Below are 19,828 nucleotides of genomic sequence, written 5' to 3'. Positions count from 1 at the left end.
AAATTAGTTGACAACATAGGTCTGCAGGTGACTATGTAAGTTAGTTTTGTTATGAGAGCGTTTACCTGATGATCTGCAGAGCAGGGGACGACCTTAATGCGCCAACAAGGGCCTCAACTCCACAAACACTCACACTGTTGCTCTCCAGGCTACATGAAAAATACACATGCAGATTTATCGCCAGAACAGACATTTTCACATTTTATAAACATATACAATTAATGCCAAAAAAAAGTATTTAAAAAAATCTAATTTCATTAAAGCAAATTTAAAGGTTTCCAGGGAAACTTTTTTTTTTTTTTTTTTAAGATTGGGAACTGCTGCACTGAAGTGTGGAATAACAAACATTTCTTTTCTTTTACTTTTATGTTTTTCTCTAGTTAGTAAGAAATAAAAGATTTCATGACACAACGAGGCAAGAACACAAGTTAACTCTATACTCAACCCTGTGATTAAATAAACAGGCCTACTACAATATATTAGCCTCGAATGAGCTAACTCAACATCCCAGCTCTGTATCTGACTTATCCCTTCATCGTGGAAATGCACTTTAAAATACAACACCACAAATGTTACAGGGCTACAACCAGCTCAGTGAATCGGGCTCATCCTCTGTGAACTGAACTGGTAAGTTTATAATCTAATAAAATGTTTATGAGGGGATGGTATACATACCTCATTGAGTTAAAGATCATGAATTAATTTAGTGAACAGCCTAGTTCAAACACAGCACAGCAGTAGCTAGGGCTTTACACATTACTCAGAAAACCAGAATTACAGAAGTAATTAAAGCCAGGACACCCACTGCATTTGACTGGATTTGACTTTGTACAGAGACAGTGATTTCATGCTAAACCTGTTTATTTTTATTAGGCACTGCTACAGTCTTATCCATGACTTGATCTTGGAATAAGTGGCTATAGACCATGGATGGACTGTTGTAGTCTTTCACCAAAGGCAGCTAAGATTAACAAACACACTGCTGAGACTGCTGATCATGGCCATATTAACTCTCTCTGCTACTAATGCCCTTGCCCCATGCTGACATCTGCTGCTGAATTGCTGGCAGGAAATGCCTGTAACCTAAGTTGTACAGTTGAAGACAGCTGGTAACGTCACAGCTGGAAGCATACTGTGTTTCAGACTTGAAGGATGTGATTTAATGTCTAAGCAGTTTAGTGTGGCTAAAATAGGCTCTGATCTAGTTGTTTTATTAGTGCAGCTCATTGCAGTTAAATACAAAAAAATGGATCCTTACTGTTAAATCTTCTCATTACTGGATGTGTTTGTTGATCTCTGTTTAATTAAACTCACTCTATGCGGGTCATCTTGTGGCAGAAAGGCAGAACTCTGGCCAGCTCCAACACCACGTCATCACCACAGTTATTCCAACCCAAACTAGAGAGAGACAAAGGGGTTAAGAGAGAATAAAAAAGGATTTATTATGAACATTTATTTCCTCATTTCTGTCCCCATTCCTTGGTGTTTGGGATGTCCATGTCAGTTCTCATAAGCTTCTTCACTTTCATTTTCTCCAGCTGTTAAATCACCTCATTCTCAATTCTGTCATCATGACTCTGGTCCAACAGGCTTTTTGCTTGCTTCTTCTAAAGCAGGTCTGTCTCTTAATTCTATCATTCTCTTTACAGGATGACTTTCAAGCAACCTGCTTTCTCTCCATCTTCACCTTTTCCTGATCCCAGAGGAGAGGCCTGTCTACCTTGGTCACAATAGCAAGCTGGCAGTTAACAATCTAGTCTGAATATGGACAGAACCTAACTAATTTTTTTCATGAGAGCTAGAAATATGTATAGTTACAGTTAGTGCAACTTAGGTACTAACTCATCATACTGATGTAAATCAGTTTAGAGCACTGTTTCTCAATCCTGATCCTCGGGGACCACTGCCCTGCATGTTTTAGTCCTGTCCAACTCCAGCACACCTGATTCAGATTAATTGAACTGCTTGTCAAGTTCTTTGCAAGCTTGCTAACGGGCCATTCATTTGAGTCAGGTGTGTTAAAGATGGATACCTCTAAAACATGCAGGGCAGTGGTCCCCGAGGACCAGGATTGAGAAACACTGGTTTAGAGTAACAAATGCATGATGACATTAAAAATCATAATTCATTTGGATTAATAAGAGAAACTTTGTTCAAAAAGTGAATTTCACCCACAAGAAGACAGAGTAAGAAAAACAAAGCTGGTAATATATAGAAGGATAATAAATTAATATAGCCTATATCAGTTTATTATTTTTTTTTTTATCTTACCTCACATCCTGTATGACAGGACAGTGGACCAAACTGGCAGCAACAGCGCTAAGGTCTGAAGTCCCAACGGATGTCAGACTGGATAATTTTACAAAATAAGAAACAATGAGAACATGTTGTTACACAACTGGGTTGTGACTCAAGATAACAGGAATAAATTAGTCTTACTTAATCTTGTTGAGATTCTTCAAGTTCTTTATTGCTTCAGACAGTTTTGCTGAGCCGTCAGTTCCAATCTGGTTTTCTGAAATACTAGATATAAGAATTAAAACACCTTAATGAACTCAGACAAAACAAGTAAACATCAATGGAAAAAATATAGTTGTTTAAAGAACTTACTCTAACACAGTGAGGTGGGTCAGAGATGGTAGAACAAGGGCCATCCTGGCAGCTGTGAGGTCACCTAAACTGTTGCTGGACAGACTGGAACCAAACAGAAGCAGATGTTTTAACTCTGTACTGATATAAATAAAAAGCAGTTCAGCAGTTGTTCAGCTTTTAGCATGATACACTGGAATAAATTAACAAGGTAATCTCCTATAAATCTAAAAACTACATTCCCTATCATGCTCAGATCCTTTAATGTATGCAGAAAAATTTCCCTCGTGGGATTAATACAGTGCTTATCTATCTACTTATCTATATATCTATGCTAAGTTTCTACTTATGAGCTACTTACATGGGAAATAGTCTTCAGTTACATACAAACAGTGTGCATGTTGTACAGTGTTTTCATTTGCAATAATAAGCCTGGTGTAATAATGAAATGTTCTTACTAGAGCTCCTGTAGGTGACTACAGCTGCTTAAAGCTTCAAGCAGCTTTTCTCCTGATTGGTCACTCACCAGGTTTTTTGAGAGACTGGAAGATAAACAAATACAATAAAACACCAAAAGGTTTTTAAATGTTTAAAGGTCATATATAGATGTTGGGCAATATGTTTTTTAATCCTATTTTTGTAAGCTGAAAAGCATTCCTTTTTTTTAACCAGAGAATGAAAGAATAAATGGAAATAATCCACATCCTTTTTAAAATGTATGATTTGATTAATTTCTGACCTTTGGTTAACTGCTGTATGAACAGTTAGATCGAACCTCATATAACATATCTAAAGTAAACAGCAACAGGTCAACAGGGGTCCCATATTAGTTGGACATTAATAAAGCATTGTCTGTTTTAGCCTGACTAAAATAAGAGGCTCTCATGCTTTACAAGGCATGCATGTATAATTAAATTATGATTAGGCTTAGGCTAGCATAGAGAAGATGTGTCATGTTGTGTTGCGGTCTGCAATGGGAAAGCCATGTTTTTAAGAACTGGTTTCCCATCACCACAGTTTATAACCTGTCCTGCCTGGTTAGAATCAGTTCATTCGATTTTCTTCCCTGCCTTAGGGCAACAGATGAAAATTAGCATTCTTTGCTATATTGTGTATGTTTACATCATACTTTTTTTGTACTCATGTTCCTTAACCTTCCTTAAACCAATAAAATAAAATAAAATAAAATAAAATAAAATAAAGGTTTTGTTTGGTTAAAATTGGTCAAATCTACTGAGGAGGATAAATATGGAGGAAGAAAAAAGGAAAGAGAAAATGGACCTTGCCAGGAGTAACTGAATCATATCACTGAATGCAAGCTCTCAAGTTAGTAGTGTGCTGAAATCTAATCTAAGATTAAGAAATTAAAATACTTCCAAATGTTTATTTCATGGAGTCATGCATATTTCATTTTATGATTATACTGATGGTAAATATGTTTAAATATTTAAACTAATTTAATTTTTTTTCCAATTTGAAGTGGTAAAAAATATGTTTTTGATATTAACATTGACATTTTGATATGATGATTTAGAAAAGTAAGGGATATGATTTTAGAGGCTGATCCCATAGTTTAAATCACTTTCCTGAAGTTAGAATTTAGGCTCAGTACATACAAAAGACAGCCCCAGAACACGTGAGAATACATGAAAAACAACAAACTGATCCGTGACGTCCCATTCTCCACAGTGACATCAGTTCAGTTACTTATATGACAGCTTTTCATCCATTAAAATTTCATCAAAATTACCTGATCACCCTGAGCTCTTTCCAGACAGGAAGAAATTTGGTCAACTGCTCTATCCCACTACAAGCCATCCGCCAGCCGTCCAACCTGTAATAAAAAGACACATCCAACCTTGTAAGAGTAAACCTTTTGTTGAGATATTATCTCCTATATTTGACTTATTCCTTCCACACGCACTGTCAGTTTCTGACTGTCCACTTCATTTTACAGTCTCATTCACCTTTTCACACACAACCATTTCACAATTAGAAATACTGTTAAACCAAGCTATCTTCTGTGGAATAGCTTTATTAAAGTCAAACAGGTTTTAGAGATAGTACAAGTATGCCGTTATATTCAATAAAGAGACATCTCTAGTGATGAAGAATTATAGCTGTGTAAATCTGAGATGTATTTTGAAAACTGTATAAACAGATCTGTCATTTTCTCGCCATGTTCTGGTCTCACCCCCTGAAATTTAGCAACATATCACACCATTAGACTATAAGAGAACAAGGAATGAACAGTAATAAAATATTAAATTCCCTGTCCCCACAAGGGAGAGTTTGGATTGGACTGAATTAAACTCTACTAAATTCCAATGAGATAATATAAAGCTGATGACATGTTGGTATGATGAGCAGGAGCAACACTGGCTGTAATGTGAGCAGTGAGCAGCAGCTTTGGCAGCAACAGATGGAACTTTTGTATTAGCTCATAAATAGCCAGGATTATTAGAGAGGTGCAGGATATGATCGAGTAAAGTGTCACCGCAGTGTGACTGCAGGGGATAAAGCAAAGGTTTCTGCCAGGAATAGATTCATGGTCGTATCTGATCAGTTTGTGAAATGCTATGCAGAACATTAGATTGTATTAGCATATAGCTTGTTAGTTATGCTGACCCAGGCTGCTTAAATATGCACAACAGCTCAGACTCAAAATCCTGATAATTATGCTGAAAGCCAAACTGATGGAGGGTTTAAGAACACCAACAATAAATGCTTATCCAGCAGCCATTTAACAACTGGGACGTTTTATAAACTTTCATTAGAGAGAGCTGTAATTAAAGTATAAACCATTGTTACTGGTAAACATGATTACATTTAGATTATCCTTGATCTCATTGATCTTTTCCACTGTCAGCAGTAAACATTTACCCATAAGTGGAAATTGACTCATATTCTTGGCTTATTATCGCTAAAAAAAAAAATAATGTAAACATTTTATATCTACAATGTTCCTTTTTGAAATCAGATTTAAAATACCTCCAGTTCCCAAAATGAGGTCTTCACACAGTGATAAATAATTAATGCCAGCTAATCAAGGTTAAACATGTCAAGAAGAAAAAAAAAGACAAAATACAAAATGAACCCAAACAAAACAAAGATCAGAGTTTCGTACTTGAGACTTTGTAAAGAGTTGATCTTCCTAAGTGCTTGTGCCAGACACAATAGGCTCTTCTCATTCAGCTGCACATAGTCCAGACTTGGGGTTCACAAAGAAACAAAAACACAAAGAGGACATAAATATTTTAGTTACAAATGGATTTCTATGCAATATGTAAGGGTGCTCATGTCCTACCAAAGGTCTTCCAAACTGATGCACTGTTCCAGAGTTTCCATTAGCTGCATCCCTCCAGCTGCTGACCATACACAACGGGACAGACTATGGGAAGAGTTTGATGACAGTTTTGATAATTATATAGTACATGAGATGGCCAAAACATTTCACACAATCTAACATGCAAGTTTAAAGTTTAAAAACAAATTTCTTGATAAGAAAAGTGGCAATATTAACTTTGAAAGTAAAAACAATTATTCTGTTGTCTGTAAATGCTTACTTGAGTGATCGAAGGCGAGGTAAGAATGTGGTCATGTTTTGAGCTGCTGTGTCACTAATCACATGACCTGACAGACTGGGAAATAGACAGAAAGACTTATTCAGCTAATTGTGAGAACACGTGAACACAGAAATGAAAGACACAAAAAGCAATGTGTTAGTATAATACAAAGACTCAATCTTGACCACAGATAAAACATTAACCACATCATTATGGAAGCTTAACAGTTTTGATATGAGGGAAACTCTGCAAAGATCCTAAATCTGACATATTTCAATTGTCAATGCATCTCATTGTGCATTATCCATGTGGAATGGATGAGTGCCTCTGAATCAGAATCTAAACAAGGACAATGGACATAATGCAAAGAAAGTTTGGCTGCTCACTTCAGGTGCTGAATGGATATATACTGCCGGAGGGCTTGTGAGAACTCCTCAGCTACAGAGACAGTACTCTCTTTGATTGCAATACTGCAGAGTACAATAGAAGATGTTTGTCAAGCAAAAACTTTGAAACACATGTTTGTCAAAGAGTTAAGACACACCTGAGAGAGGTGAGACTTGGCAACAAGGGCAAAAGGGAACAAAGGAAATTGGTTCCTTCTGTATCCAGAGAGTTGTAGGAAAAACTATAAAAAAATGAAAAAAAAATTCATTTGGTATTATTTTTTAAACAAATAAATTTGCCTTTAATGTTACAGTGTGTTTTATATATATGTATGCACAAAAAACAAAAAATACTAACTCCAGCTCTGTTAGTAAATGACACTGTTGGATGATGCTCCACATTGATGCAAGCTGGTACCCATCAACAGCACAATCTACAAAACTGAGGAGAGGAGAGGAAGGGGAGAGGAAGGGGAGAGGAGAGGAAAGGAAGGGGAGGGGAGGGGAGGAATGGAAGAAGAGAGGAAGGGGAGAGGAGAGGAAAGGAGAGGAGAGGAGAGGAGAGGAAGGGGAGGGGAGGAATGGAAGAAGAGAGGAAGGGGAGAAGAAAGGAGAGGAGAGGAGAGGAGAGGAGAGAAAGGGGAGTGGAGAGGAAGGGGAGAGGAAGGGGAGAGGAGAGGAAAGGAAGGGGAGGGGAGGAATGGAAGAAGAGAGGAAGGGGAGAGGAGAGGAGAGGAAGGGGAGGGGAAGAATGGAAGAAGAGAGGAAGGGGAGAGGAGAGGAGAGGAAGGGGAGGGGAGGAATGGAAGAAGAGAGGAAGGGCAGAGGAGAGGAGAGGAGAGGAGAGGAGAGGAGAGGAGAGGAGAGGAGAGGAGAGGAGAGGAGAGGAGAGGAAGGGGAGGGTAGGGTAGGGTAGGGTAGGAATGGAGAGGAAAGGTAAGGAGAGGAGGGTGGAGGGGAGGGGAGAAGAAAGGAGGGGAGAGGAGAATCATTTAATTTTCACAAAATCACTGTATACAACTCTGCAAGGCTAGCAAAAGGTTATTATTGTAAAGCTATAACAAAGTGGCCCATGAGTTGCAGGTATCAATTTTAGGTAAAAAACCAGAAGTACCCAATATTTGTGACGATTGATTGTGCTGGAAGTGTAGCCTCCCCACTGGAAAAAAAGACAAAAGAAAGCAAAACTAAAAAACTATTTAAAAAATGCACTATCACATTTTTCTTTTGTACACATCACAGCCTGTAAGATTTAAAAGTTTATCTTTTAGAAACATTAACACTGCCAACTAAATACACCACAAATACTGGGTTTTATGCTGCATTTTCAGATTTTCTACCCCCTTATCTCTGCTTATTATTAAAATGTATCTGTACTAAATAATTACCTGATTGTGGTCAGTTGAGTGACGTTCATCAGAGACAGGTGAAGTGTGGTGTGGTGAATCCTATAAAAATTAGGTTGAAAGTGTTAAAGCAACTTCTGTATGTGTTGTTTTGAGACATTCTAGTTTCAGTTTAAATATTTTCAGAAGTGTAATCTTGTGATCTTCATGTGAGAAAGCTATAAATAATTTTGTTGTGGGCAACTGCAATGAAAATAAAGCTTCCTTATTATTCTTGTGTGTGTTGATTTGCATCACCTGATAGTTTGAATATTGTTGCTGAGCTCCAGGCAGCGACACAGTAAACTCACAGCTTCCTTAGCTCTGATCCAATGCTCCTCCACACTAATGAAAAAGCTTAAGTACAACACAAGTCAGTACTTTTACTTAAGAAAAAAACAATCAAGAATATATCAACTATATTTAATCTCTTACCTCACAGTGTATACTCTCTGACTGCTGTTTAACAGTTTCACAAAATCTTCAATCCACTCTGACTGCAGCTTATTGTTCTTTAGTCTGTGGAACAACCAGTTTACACACAATGAAAAACCTGAGACACTCACAATGTAGAGAGAGGTCCTCAGTTAATTCATTTATAACCGGTTCTTCACTAAAGCCTCTGACTGGATAAATGAAATTTACTCAGATTTTTCTTAGTTTTCAATAAAAACAAGTCATCCTTCAAAAACAGTACAAATATATCTAAAAGTGGAACAACATGGTTATCATATTACCATTTTCACCATTTCACAAAGAAGCAGCTACGTCTTATGCAGCTTTCTTGCCTTTTTTGTATATTTCATTAATAATTTAAAAGCTGGCATTAGAGTGAAACTTTTTCTGTGCTATAAATGGCCTAAAGCAGGAAATGTACTTACTCAAGTTTAGTCAAACTGGGACAGTTGGACACAATTTCTGCTAATCTGACTAGGTGGTCACATGCCAAGTTGCTTTCTCTGACACTGAAAGACAGAAAAAGAGGGGTGAAACCTTTTATTTGCACCACCAGGCTGGCCTCATTAACTGCTGTTATATTTTAAAAAGCAAGAATGTGCAGCTGTTGTAACTTTGGTGGTTATGTGGCTGCTGTCTTATTTAAAATAGACACAAGGTAAGGAAACCCCCTCATTCAAAAATCCTCAACACACCAAAGGGTCATAGTTGTCATTGTGGTTACAGTCTACACTTTAAGTTACCTCAATGTTTTTCCACATCCTTTGTCGCTGAACCAGATAAGACACCGTCTGTCTTCTCCCAAACTACCAACAAACACATCAGAATCAAGTTAATAAACAAAGATGGCTAGAGATAGATTTATTTCTCTTTTAATGAATTGAACAATTAATTTATTTTATGACATTCTCTGTCCTTATTCACTAGTCTCATAGACACTCACCTCACATCCACATCAGAAACATTACTGCAGGTACACAGTGTGCTGGCCACATCCAACACCCCCTGCTGGGCCAGTTTGTTGTTACTGAGACTGAGGATGAAGACACATTAGAGGCCAGAAAACATTTAACTGTTTTCCAACTCTACAAGTATTGTACATCACTGTTTTTGGTTCATTCCAGTATACAGTACTACATATTTTCCAGTTTATTTTATCCAGCATCTACAACTTAGGATGCAACTAAAAAAGGATTAATTATCATAAATGCATCTTACTTGACAAAGCTGCTGATTTTAAGCCTTGGTAGAGAGTCCACCAAAATCTTAACGTCTTCATCTTCCAGTTGGTTATTTGAAAGACTAAAGTGAAAAGAAAGACAAGCTAAGCATCAACAGTTCATTAAGAAAACAGGATTATCTGTGTGTACAGAGGTGTGGTTATGAAAAATATTTTTTTTTTGTGGCTCGTACTCAAGATAAGACAGTTGTTGGCTCAGCTGCAGGTTCTTAAGCAGTCTCTCCATTAACGCAATGTTTTCTTCTTTAAAGCAAAAATATGCTAACCTGTGTAGAGAGACACACATAAAGACAAATGTCCCATTCAGTGGATTAGTTTCAGTCATGACATCACAATATTACGTACACACTTCTGTCTTTTAGCTGAAAACTTGCCTTATTATCACAAAACAGGGAGAGGCCCTCATATGCATGTTATACAGTTTTTGTCTATGTTCTTTGAGTGACCTATTTGTGGGTTGATGTATTAGGTGTCAAGCACCCTCCCCCTTCCCCTCCCTGTGCGGGAGGTTTAAGATAATTTTCATACCAGTCAGACAGCTGGCAGTCAGACTAAAAGTGAAACTAGGAATGCAACTACTATTAATTTCTGTGTGACCAATGAACACTTAGACTACGCCATTTAAAAACAGTTTATGAAGGGAACATCTTCTGTGTTTTTATAGTTATATCAGTCAAGAGTGTTCCAAATAAATAATCACAGACCTGCAGCTCACTTGTTTTGCTTTCACTCTGTCGAAACAGATGAGGGATTCGCTCTGTGGACTAAAGAAAAGTTTGGAGCAGCATTTAAACAAAACGTCATTATTGACACGTTATAAATATAAAGATTTATATAAATATTAAAGTGATAATAGTAATAATATTAATACATTACAATAAGATATATTCTGTTCACTTCTAGTAGTTTCTGCCATAACTATGGTTGGTTAGAGTAAAAATCTAAATCTTTTAAATGCAGCAAGTATTTTTTATTGATGAATACATCAAAAGTTAGGGCAGTACCTGAGCTCTACTGATGTGATGCGCTGATTGTTGATCAAACAGTTGATCAGTGTCAGTGCCTCGGTTGTGGATGTAATGCTGTTGCTGACACTGATGAGAAAGAGAGAAGCGGCTTAATTAACATTTATATAAATAAAATCCCCTTTGATTAAAATGTTTGTCATTCGAAACCTTAACATAATTTTATCAGTTGCATACAGTTGTGTCATTGAATCATAGTTATTAATTCCTGGAAGCATTCAGATTCATGTATGAGTGTGTCTTACTTGAGTCTCTGCAGTGAAGACATTGTTGGCAACACTTTGAGCAGATTGTCAATGGCTCTGTCAGCAAATGAGCAGTGAAGCAACCTGAGACAACATATGAATATATAAACATGCCAGTTCAGTTATAGTATTAAACAACATCCTGTAAACATACAATAATTATTATATAATAATTCAACCTACTCTAACTCCAAATGGAAGCGACATGGGACCAGTCTTCGGCATACATCGGTTATATTAGATGGTAGGAGGTTGCTGTTGTTTATCCTATAAAATACAACAGGATAATTCTTCAGTAAATTGTTGCCTGAAGTCCTTTGAAAAAGCCTGAAATTAGAATTCAAATATTAATAGTGTATATGTATCCGTCAGTTTACTGTACCTGAACATCTTCATCTGTTCTTTGCCATTACTAAAAAGAGAGAAAAGGAAGCAGAATTAGCTTATTACCAGCTGAAGGTGGTCATATTTAGATGTATGGAACATTTCACAGATCTGATTTAGTTTTACTACCTTTGATTAGGACTGAACTTTAGAATCACCTGCTCTTTGCCTCCATTGCTTTATAAATAAAAGGACACCAAGATAAACATACAGTTAGATATTTAACTGCATTTTGGCAGCTGCCACAGTACAAAAGACATTTCTTGTAGCTGCTCTGATAGTCCTTAAATGACTGAAATCTAAATAAAAGAGTACCTGATGTAAATGTGTTTCAAGGTGTTACGAGAGCATAAAGCACCTGCCAGCATGACCACTCCATTCATGCTGATGTCATTGTTACTGGCACTAAAAAGAAATACACAAAAAAAAATCAGACATTTATACAGACAAATGTTTCAGGGGAATGTTTGAAGTAGGCATATTATTCAAAACTGTTTTGTTAATAAAATTGCATGCCTGCTAAATCCAGCTTAGGTTGTGTATTCAACAGCACTACAGAGTCTTCTTTGGTAACATTCATGACTTCATAAACATGAAAATAGTAAGAATTTCTGTAACCAGATTTGTTTAATAATTTCTTTTTGTCAGTATGCCGATATAAAATTTTGCTATTAAGATCTCTGGTCACTTTCTCAACAATTCATTATAATTTAAATAAATAAATAAATAAATAAATAATCATCCTTTTTTAGTCCCACAGTGAGGAAATTCTTGCTCTGCATTTAGCCTTCTTACTTGCTGGGTTTCTGGTGCCCGAGGGGCAGTCGGGGGTTAGGGGCCTTGCTCAGGGAGCCACAATGGTTTTTATCAGCCAGGGACTTGAGCCCAGGTTCAACAGACCCAAGCCCACCTCTGTAACCACTAGGCTACAACCCCCCCTGAACTTACTTTATTTCCTGAATTTCGCTTAGACGAGGCAGGACATCCAACAGCTTCTTTAGACCTTTGTTGCCCAAATGGTTATGGGACAAGCTGAAAATACAGAATCTTTTTCAGGACCACAGAAGAATAATACAGTTCAACATGAAAGAGCTGAGATGCAGCAAATACAAATATGATAATAAATTTAAAAAAAATGCTTTTTTTAAGGTCAATATTAACAATGATCTGGTTATTTTGGATGAAAAAACAAACTACGTCAGTAGAGTTACATTTGAAAAACAGTAAATGTGCGTGTGTGTTTTTAAAAAAAAATTGGTTTCTGACTGTATGTGCAGATTTAATGTTCTTGTGTATCTTACTCCAGCTCAGTGAGACCAGAAGAGGTTCCCAAACTTTTCCACACTCTCTCGAAGTCAGCTGGTAGCAGATTACAGCAGCTAAGACTGGCAAGGGCAAAAGCTTCATGATTAAATTTTACGATATCAATAAGACTCATTAACCAACCAAACACTCATAGACAATCATCCTTATTTTATCTTTCAGTCTGGTCTCCTACTTAATAACATTTTAACCTTTTATTTGCAGTAATTTTTACCTAAGTCATTTTAAAACCATTGTTGTAGAAGTAACACTAAAATTAATAACATGATACAAACCAGAGTTTTTTGGACATTTCACTAACAGGTTTTTCTGACTTTCCATTGAAAATTATAGATATTTGAACCAGATTCTGCAGTCTGAAACAGAAAAACAAACAAATTAAACCTAATTATGTTAGGTTTTATGGATAAAAATGTACTGAAATACTTCATACCTTTAAGCTAGTTAAATCATAATGTAATAATATCATTACATTTTTCCTGGTATAGTAAGACTAAAACTGTAAACAACAATAATAGGAGTAGCATGTGTAAACATCACGTGTTTTTGTACCCGATATGCAGCTCCATCACAGGACAGACAGACAGCAGAGTAGTCAGAGCCACCACACACACCACTGATGAGCAACTGTCATTCAAGCTGAGAGAAGAAAGTTTTATTAATTGTTTAATTTACTAAATGCTGCACACGGATGTTTATATGTAACATTTTTAATCATTCAAACAGAGCACTAAATGTGGTTGTGATTTTTCCTCATTTTAAGGTACAATTGTAAGTAGCAAAATTGCAAGTTGCATTTTATGTTATTTGTTTTTGTGATAGGAGGTTTGTATTTGTCAGCCTTACATGATCCTTTCACTGATGCGGAACTTTGGCACAAACTCTGCCAATGTCCTTAGAATCTCCTCATCCCACTGACCTCCAGACAGACTACAGTTCATAAACACAGTACAACACAAAAACATAACTTTATTAACATTTGTGTCATGTTTCATGGACTTGATGTAATCCTTCACAGTCTTATTTCTTGTGTTTGGGGTTTGCCATATTTAGTTTCTGTTTTTGGTTTTGACCCTGGTCTTAGGTCAGTCATGATCACAGTTTAAGTTCTTGGTTGTTGTCATGTTTAGCTCATGTTAAAATCTTGCTTTAGGATCATGGGTTAGTTCTTTAGATCACAGTTTAAGTTTCTGGGTGCTGTTTTGGGTGACTTACTCTAGTACAGACAGGGCAGGAAGTCTAGTCAGTGACTTGGCAAGGTTTGTCATGTCATCCTTGCTCCATTTCTGATTCAACAAGCTGAAAAAAACAACAAAAAATATACTTATAAAAACAATTCATCATGAAGAACAAATACAACCACTAAAGGCCTCTACCAATCAAGCTGTGATTTATATCCATTTCTTCTTCTTTGCCTGAGTCATGGTTGTGCTCATGATGTCACAGTAATGTTAATCTCTGATCTTATGGGTGCAAAATGTAAACATCAGACCATTTAATGCTCCTCCAGTCATGGCAAAGAGTGTTTTAAATCTTTCTGCAAACAAAGAAGCTTTAGTAACTGCATATCAATACTGACTGTTAGCAATATCTACTGTTTTTTGTAATTTTATTTAGGTATATAGCAGATTTTCTATCCATCCACTTTCTATACCTGCTAATTTCAATGTAGGGCCGCAGGGGGCTGGAGCCAATCCCTACAGTAGATTTATATAGTAAATTTAGCTATAAAATAATGCTGCAACACTGTCATTTCCATTTGGGAGTGATTGAAGGTATCACTTTGTCTATCAGTTATTAATCTACAACTAAGAAGTTGAAAGTTAATTTCAAGTCCAGATTAAGTGATTCCCAGAAGCGTGTAAATTATTTTGCTTCATCCATTTAACATCAATGGAGTAAAGCTCCATAAGGAAACTGGCAAAACATCAAAGCCATGTAAAGCAGTCAACACATGAAAGAAACTTATTTTGCATTATCTTACCTGACTGTTGGTTCAAGCTTTGTTTTATGACTGCAGTGGGGACAAAATATATATAAAGGTCAGAATCTTATGATCTTTCATTTTATTAAGTTATACTTATTCATACTTCTTACAGTATGCCATTGCTTTTCTTTAATCAAGTTCTAAATAAATAAAAAAAATCTAAATGGTTTAATTTTGTTTCATCTAACCATAAAACTCACCCGTTTACATCCGATTTCTCAAAGAAAGTTACTCTTACTTCTTTCATCCCACTGCAAAGATAGAAAACAGCTTTATCACAAGTGTGTACCACAGTGTACCTGCTCACTGTTTACTTGATTTAATCTTTATAACTGCGTTAAAATTTATAGGCTCAAACCTGTGACTGACCAGATTTTTTAAATGTAATAATTCACATTTAGTAAATTTCATTTGATCAGTTTCTGTCACAACTAAGCTGTAAATGTGTTGTAAAGTTGTCTGGTTGTTACATTTAACCTCTGAAACATCATGTACAACTGACAATGAGCATGTGTAAATTTGAGTGTGTGTATGATATTGTGTGACTTTGTGTGTGTGGTCTTACTCTGCATGAATGTGTTGGATGTTCAAACATGAAGACATTTCCTGAACGAGATATTCCACTGCTTTAAGGGAAGTGTTGTTTCGTCCCAGCCTGCACACATAAATACATGAACATGCAAACCAACAAAATAAATGCTAAAAAGTAGAAGACCTAAGGTAAAATGTTTAAAAATCTCCAATCCAGTGAAAGTGGGAACTTACGTTACAGAGACCAGGCTCTGCAGTTTGGTAAAAATCTGAGTTATGTGTCTGATTCCTTCATCTTGCAGATTGTTGTCACTAAGACTTAATCATAAAAAAGAATATTAGCCAAGAGACTGTTTGTTTTGATGTTTCCAAAGAACTGATGACCCCTTTATTATCTCACAGAACCATGTTAAAATTTGAATGTTGCATGTGTGAAAGACAGAAAATATACTTGATGTCAGTGATGTGGGGACAGTTCTGTAGACCGGATGTCAAACTTGCTGCCCCTGTTGCAGTCAGACTGGCACCACAAAACCTGAAGATAAAGACCAAATGAGTCAGTTACTGTTGTGGGACCAATATAGAAAAGTAACTTCAACTACATTTCTTACAGTACAACCTACTCGAGTTTTCTCAGGAGTTTGAATTCAGGCAAAATAGAGGACAACTTCTCTGCAAACTTGTCACCATACTTGCGACTGCGGAAACTGAAAACATACAGTTGGTGAATAATAATACACTATGTGTCATACACACACACAAAATGAAAAAAAATTCTATGGATAAAAAGTGTTAATGTAAATGTTTTAAATGTCTCTATACACAGATGAACATTATAATATTAGGATACTGGGTAAGTCCTCCTATGTCGCTAAAAAGAGATCATATGTTGGTTACTAGGATATTTAGGCCCCATGGGTTGTGGTCTTTGTCGATCGGGTTAGTTCCCACGGTAGCCATCAGATTCCTTCTCTTTGACATCTAAGGAGTGTGAAGGCCAGTAAACACCTCAGACTTTTAGTTGCTATTGTTGGCCCTGTGCAGTTTATGCAAAGCCAACTGCTGTCTTGCCATAAGATGGGTGGGGGTGGGTGGAGGGTAGGGGTGTGTGTGGCTGCTACTGTGGAGGAGTGATCAATTACAAATGGACAGTCCACTTTTGTTGACATTTTATTATATCTGTGTGTTGTTTTGTTTCCTCAAAACAAGAAAGAAAATAAAAAAAAGAAACCAAAACACATGCCAGATAGTCACCAGGGTACATGTGTAGTTCACTTAGCTAACAAGATGGCACAGAAGCCAGGATTTATATCAAGGAGCTCTCACTTTTTTTTTTTTTTTTAATTTCTAGATAAAAATGATGATATCGAAATCACGGTGAAGTACATATTGCTAAGAAAAGATCTTTCACCAACAAATAGCTATACTTTATATGTAAAAAGGCATCTGCATCTTAAGCACAGTATCACAACAATGGTGATAACTCAGCTCAAATAGCTACCTTTCAGTTCGGCTAAAGCTGACACTACGGGAAGAATTAATGAACATGTTGTTAAGTTATACAATGGATGAGATGTCACCAATACATAATATTGCAGTAAGATCATTAATAAAATCCAGAAGTTATTTGGCTATATACACTGACCCTCTACTCTCATAATTCATGGTGTTGGTCATGGTTCTTGTGCTTGGCTTTTGTCTGCTTTGGTTTGTGTTATATTTTGATCTTGGTTTATAGTTTTTGGTTTTCAGGGTTTTTTTTTTGTGTTGTTTATGGTTTAGGGCAGGGCTTCTCAATTCAGTCCTACGAGGGCCGCAATCCAGCAGGTTTTCCATGTATCCCTGCACCAACACACCTGAGTCAAATTAGGGGGCTCTAATAGCCAATCAGGTTCAGGTTGGTACAGGAATACATGGAAAAACCTGCTGGATTGCGGCCCTCGTAGGACCGAATTGAGTAGCCCTGGTTTAGGGTTTTGGTTAGATCTTGGTTTCTAGTTCTGGTTTTTTTCTTCAGTTTTCTGTTAAGATCATCGTTTTTGTCATGTTTTAGTTTTTGTCTTGATTTTTGGTTTTTGGTTCTGCAGTTTGTCACGTTCAGTTTTCCTGTTTTCCTCATGTGCTGTGTTTTCTGTCCCTGGCTCATTAGCTCACCTGGTTTGATTTTGATTCACTTCACCTGTTCTCAATTTGTTCCTCTGTGTATATATACCCCATGGTTTTCAGTTTGCCTTTGTCAGATCCTTTTGATTAACTCCCTGTCTTGTGTGGTCCCTGTCCTGCATTTTTTTAAATAAACGCTTTCACTTGCAACGACTCTGATTCTGCCTGCATTTGGGTTCTCACCTCTGCCAAAATTCATGACACTCTACTTGTGTCATCTAATTTTTACTTGTAAATATAATTGTTACTGAAGTGAATGGTGATATTGTGATTCCCTATTAGCCTGCTCATTTTTAGTAAGCCACAGAAATGTTTAGACAATGAAGAATCAGAGCATTCTGTACTCTGATCTTATAATTAAATTGCACATTATATTTTAAAATGTTCCTGTAAAAAATATAAAGGTCATTTTAAAAGTTTTAACTTATAATTATAACTTAGTGTTATAAGTGTAACAGGTGGCCAGACACTGAAACTGACTGACCACCTGTCAAGAGGAGCCAACCCAGTCATCTGAGGAATGTCAAAGGCAAAGCTGCAACTCTTTCCAGAGCCACAATCACTTTCACTGTGCAATTCACTCTCTTTAAATGTCCCATAGTCAAACACAGGGTTTCAGATTCTTGACAGCTTAACACTAGCCACCTCAGCATTTCCTTGTTGCAAAGCTGCATCACTCTCCTAGCCAACAAACAGTTCAAAGTCAGAAGCCAAAGATGGTAACACAACAGCTAAATGTATGTTAAACAAATTCAGCACGTCAAACTATTACAAATTACTTATTCCACGTTAAACATTTTGACCAAAAATAATGTAAATAAATATATATATATATGTGATTATAATGTTCACTGTTTTTTCTTGTGTTTAGTGTATGTCCACTTACCTGAGGTAGTGAATGTACTGACACCTAGAAAGGGCATCTAAACACTCCAGCTCCATTGAGCATGCTCTAAAGTCCAGTCCAATGCCATCATCACCCACTGAGTTAACTACAAAAGCTAGAGCATCAATATCATTAGGTGATAGCCAGAAGTTGCGCAGCTCCAGAGTGGGTCTCACAGTCATGACCAGCTTTGCCAGTTGGTGGTCCTGGCTCTCCTGGACACAGCGGCAAAGTTGCAATATCTGTGAAAATGTAAGAATAAAAGATCAGAACAGAAAAGACAAAAAAAAAGAAAAAAATGCCTGTCACAAATCAAGCTTTATTTTTATTTCTACCTTTGGTCCAGTCAGATTGTTGTTCTGACACAGGGCTTTCAATAAATTAAGAACAAGGGCTTGTCGTTTCTTGACCCAACTCTGGATGCCTTTTATACCAGAAGCCCTGGCTACTTCAACCAGGGCTTCAGTGCAGTGTGGAGAAGACAGACCACACACATACAGGTACAGGGAATCAGTAAACACTGTCTTCTGGTCTGATTTGGTTGTCCAGCGAGTTTTCAGACTGAATCTGTGGGAGCAATGTGGATAAGACATAGACTTATTTATTGTATGATGAAAGCGCATTCCTGTATATCACTGTCTACAGTGACGTTTTTAGCCTTTTCAGTCAGGTAAGAATAATTATCACACGATTTACAAGAGCCACAATATCCTTGCTCATCCAGTATTATTACATGATTATTACCGGTCTTTAACAGGAATATTCCAATATTTATGGGGAGAAGGATCTCTAACAGGAGTAAGGCTGCAGTAGGCTTCACACATAAGTTGCAGGCTTATAGTAATGCCACTACTGCAAATATTGTCATATATTACATCCAAAGACATAAATGGTGGCACAAGGCCATTTGCTAAGGAGCTAGTGGATTTCCCCTATGACTGATTAAAATCTAAAAAACACAAGGTGCTTTTGACTCAATGGATCATTAAATAAGGTCATCACCAAAAAAAAAAGTGCCTGGGAATTAATTGCAGTGGCTTTGGTGGTAGAAGGTGAGTAACATCATACATGCTTTTGATGGGCAGACTAAGCTTTCCATTTATGAAACATCCCTGGTGTAGTGTGAAGCTCTGTGAGACAAACCGCTTCCTTACAGATTTGCCTGCAGCAGAAATCTAATTTGAGTTAACGGTAAAAACTAAAACCATTTTTGTGAAAAAAAAAATCCCAACAGAAAAACTAAATTAAGCTAAAAAACAGATTGATTTCAATTGTTAATTGCAAAAAGCAGCATAGTTTCGGTAAACTCTTTGTCACATTGTTTTTTTGTCATCTGCTTAACTCAATACCTGATGAAGTATCAATTTTAATCGAGTCAAATAAGACAAAATAAAATGAAGTTTGAAATATTAACTAGTAACACATAACATATCTGCACAAAGGCTCTCCCTGTTATCCCATATCTGCAGTGCGATGTCTCAATTTAAATGTCTCCTGCGCGACAAATACCTGAGTCTGCAGTAATGTGATTGGATGCTCTGCTCTATGCCCACATCAGTGTATTTCTGACCTCCTTTTATGGCGATCAGGAACATGTTAGTCGGCTCAGCTTACGCTTCTCGTGTTGCTTCCTAAGTGACATGATTCCTGGTATAGAGTCTG

At 36.8% G+C, this 19,828-nt stretch overlaps 1 protein-coding gene across 7 annotated transcripts in view; it reads right to left on the bottom strand.

Annotated features, from left to right (window-relative positions):
- The window catches only part of nlrc5 (NLR family, CARD domain containing 5), a 30,688-nt gene that overhangs the window by 1,806 nt on the left and 9,054 nt on the right, over positions 1-19,828 (bottom strand). For 4 of the 7 annotated variants that reach the window (XM_041997595.1, XM_041997599.1, XM_041997600.1 and 1 more), the window contains 43 exons: positions 18,502-18,733; positions 18,167-18,408; positions 15,741-15,824; positions 15,569-15,652; positions 15,352-15,435; positions 15,152-15,241; positions 14,787-14,837; positions 14,584-14,613; positions 13,815-13,898; positions 13,446-13,529; positions 13,152-13,238; positions 12,875-12,955; positions 12,578-12,661; positions 12,225-12,308; positions 11,592-11,681; positions 11,406-11,453; positions 11,275-11,304; positions 11,076-11,159; positions 10,893-10,976; positions 10,627-10,716; positions 10,327-10,386; positions 9,796-9,888; positions 9,601-9,684; positions 9,326-9,415; positions 9,126-9,188; positions 8,808-8,891; positions 8,362-8,445; positions 8,185-8,283; positions 7,930-7,989; positions 7,656-7,700; positions 6,900-6,983; positions 6,700-6,783; positions 6,542-6,625; positions 6,156-6,230; positions 5,897-5,980; positions 5,717-5,800; positions 4,340-4,423; positions 3,048-3,131; positions 2,611-2,694; positions 2,440-2,523; positions 2,272-2,349; positions 1,315-1,398; positions 66-149 (listed from right to left, as the gene is read on the bottom strand). In XM_041997595.1, coding sequence (XP_041853529.1) covers positions 66-149; positions 1,315-1,398; positions 2,272-2,349; positions 2,440-2,523; positions 2,611-2,694; positions 3,048-3,131; positions 4,340-4,423; positions 5,717-5,800; positions 5,897-5,980; positions 6,156-6,230; positions 6,542-6,625; positions 6,700-6,783; positions 6,900-6,983; positions 7,656-7,700; positions 7,930-7,989; positions 8,185-8,283; positions 8,362-8,445; positions 8,808-8,891; positions 9,126-9,188; positions 9,326-9,415; positions 9,601-9,684; positions 9,796-9,888; positions 10,327-10,386; positions 10,627-10,716; positions 10,893-10,976; positions 11,076-11,159; positions 11,275-11,304; positions 11,406-11,453; positions 11,592-11,681; positions 12,225-12,308; positions 12,578-12,661; positions 12,875-12,955; positions 13,152-13,238; positions 13,446-13,529; positions 13,815-13,898; positions 14,584-14,613; positions 14,787-14,837; positions 15,152-15,241; positions 15,352-15,435; positions 15,569-15,652; positions 15,741-15,824; positions 18,167-18,408; positions 18,502-18,733 — 3,666 coding nt within the window. The remainder of the gene's footprint in view (positions 1-65; positions 150-1,314; positions 1,399-2,271; positions 2,350-2,439; positions 2,524-2,610; positions 2,695-3,047; positions 3,132-4,339; positions 4,424-5,716; positions 5,801-5,896; positions 5,981-6,155; positions 6,231-6,541; positions 6,626-6,699; positions 6,784-6,899; positions 6,984-7,655; positions 7,701-7,929; positions 7,990-8,184; positions 8,284-8,361; positions 8,446-8,807; positions 8,892-9,125; positions 9,189-9,325; positions 9,416-9,600; positions 9,685-9,795; positions 9,889-10,326; positions 10,387-10,626; positions 10,717-10,892; positions 10,977-11,075; positions 11,160-11,274; positions 11,305-11,405; positions 11,454-11,591; positions 11,682-12,224; positions 12,309-12,577; positions 12,662-12,874; positions 12,956-13,151; positions 13,239-13,445; positions 13,530-13,814; positions 13,899-14,583; positions 14,614-14,786; positions 14,838-15,151; positions 15,242-15,351; positions 15,436-15,568; positions 15,653-15,740; positions 15,825-18,166; positions 18,409-18,501; positions 18,734-19,828) is intronic. The other 3 variants (XM_041997596.1, XM_041997601.1, XM_041997598.1) reach the window with 2 other exon arrangements.

This window comes from Melanotaenia boesemani, chromosome 10 (assembly GCF_017639745.1).
Source record: "Melanotaenia boesemani isolate fMelBoe1 chromosome 10, fMelBoe1.pri, whole genome shotgun sequence".
Taxonomy (NCBI): domain Eukaryota; kingdom Metazoa; phylum Chordata; class Actinopteri; order Atheriniformes; family Melanotaeniidae; genus Melanotaenia; species Melanotaenia boesemani.
This window is presented reverse-complemented; position numbering and strand designations above follow the sequence as displayed.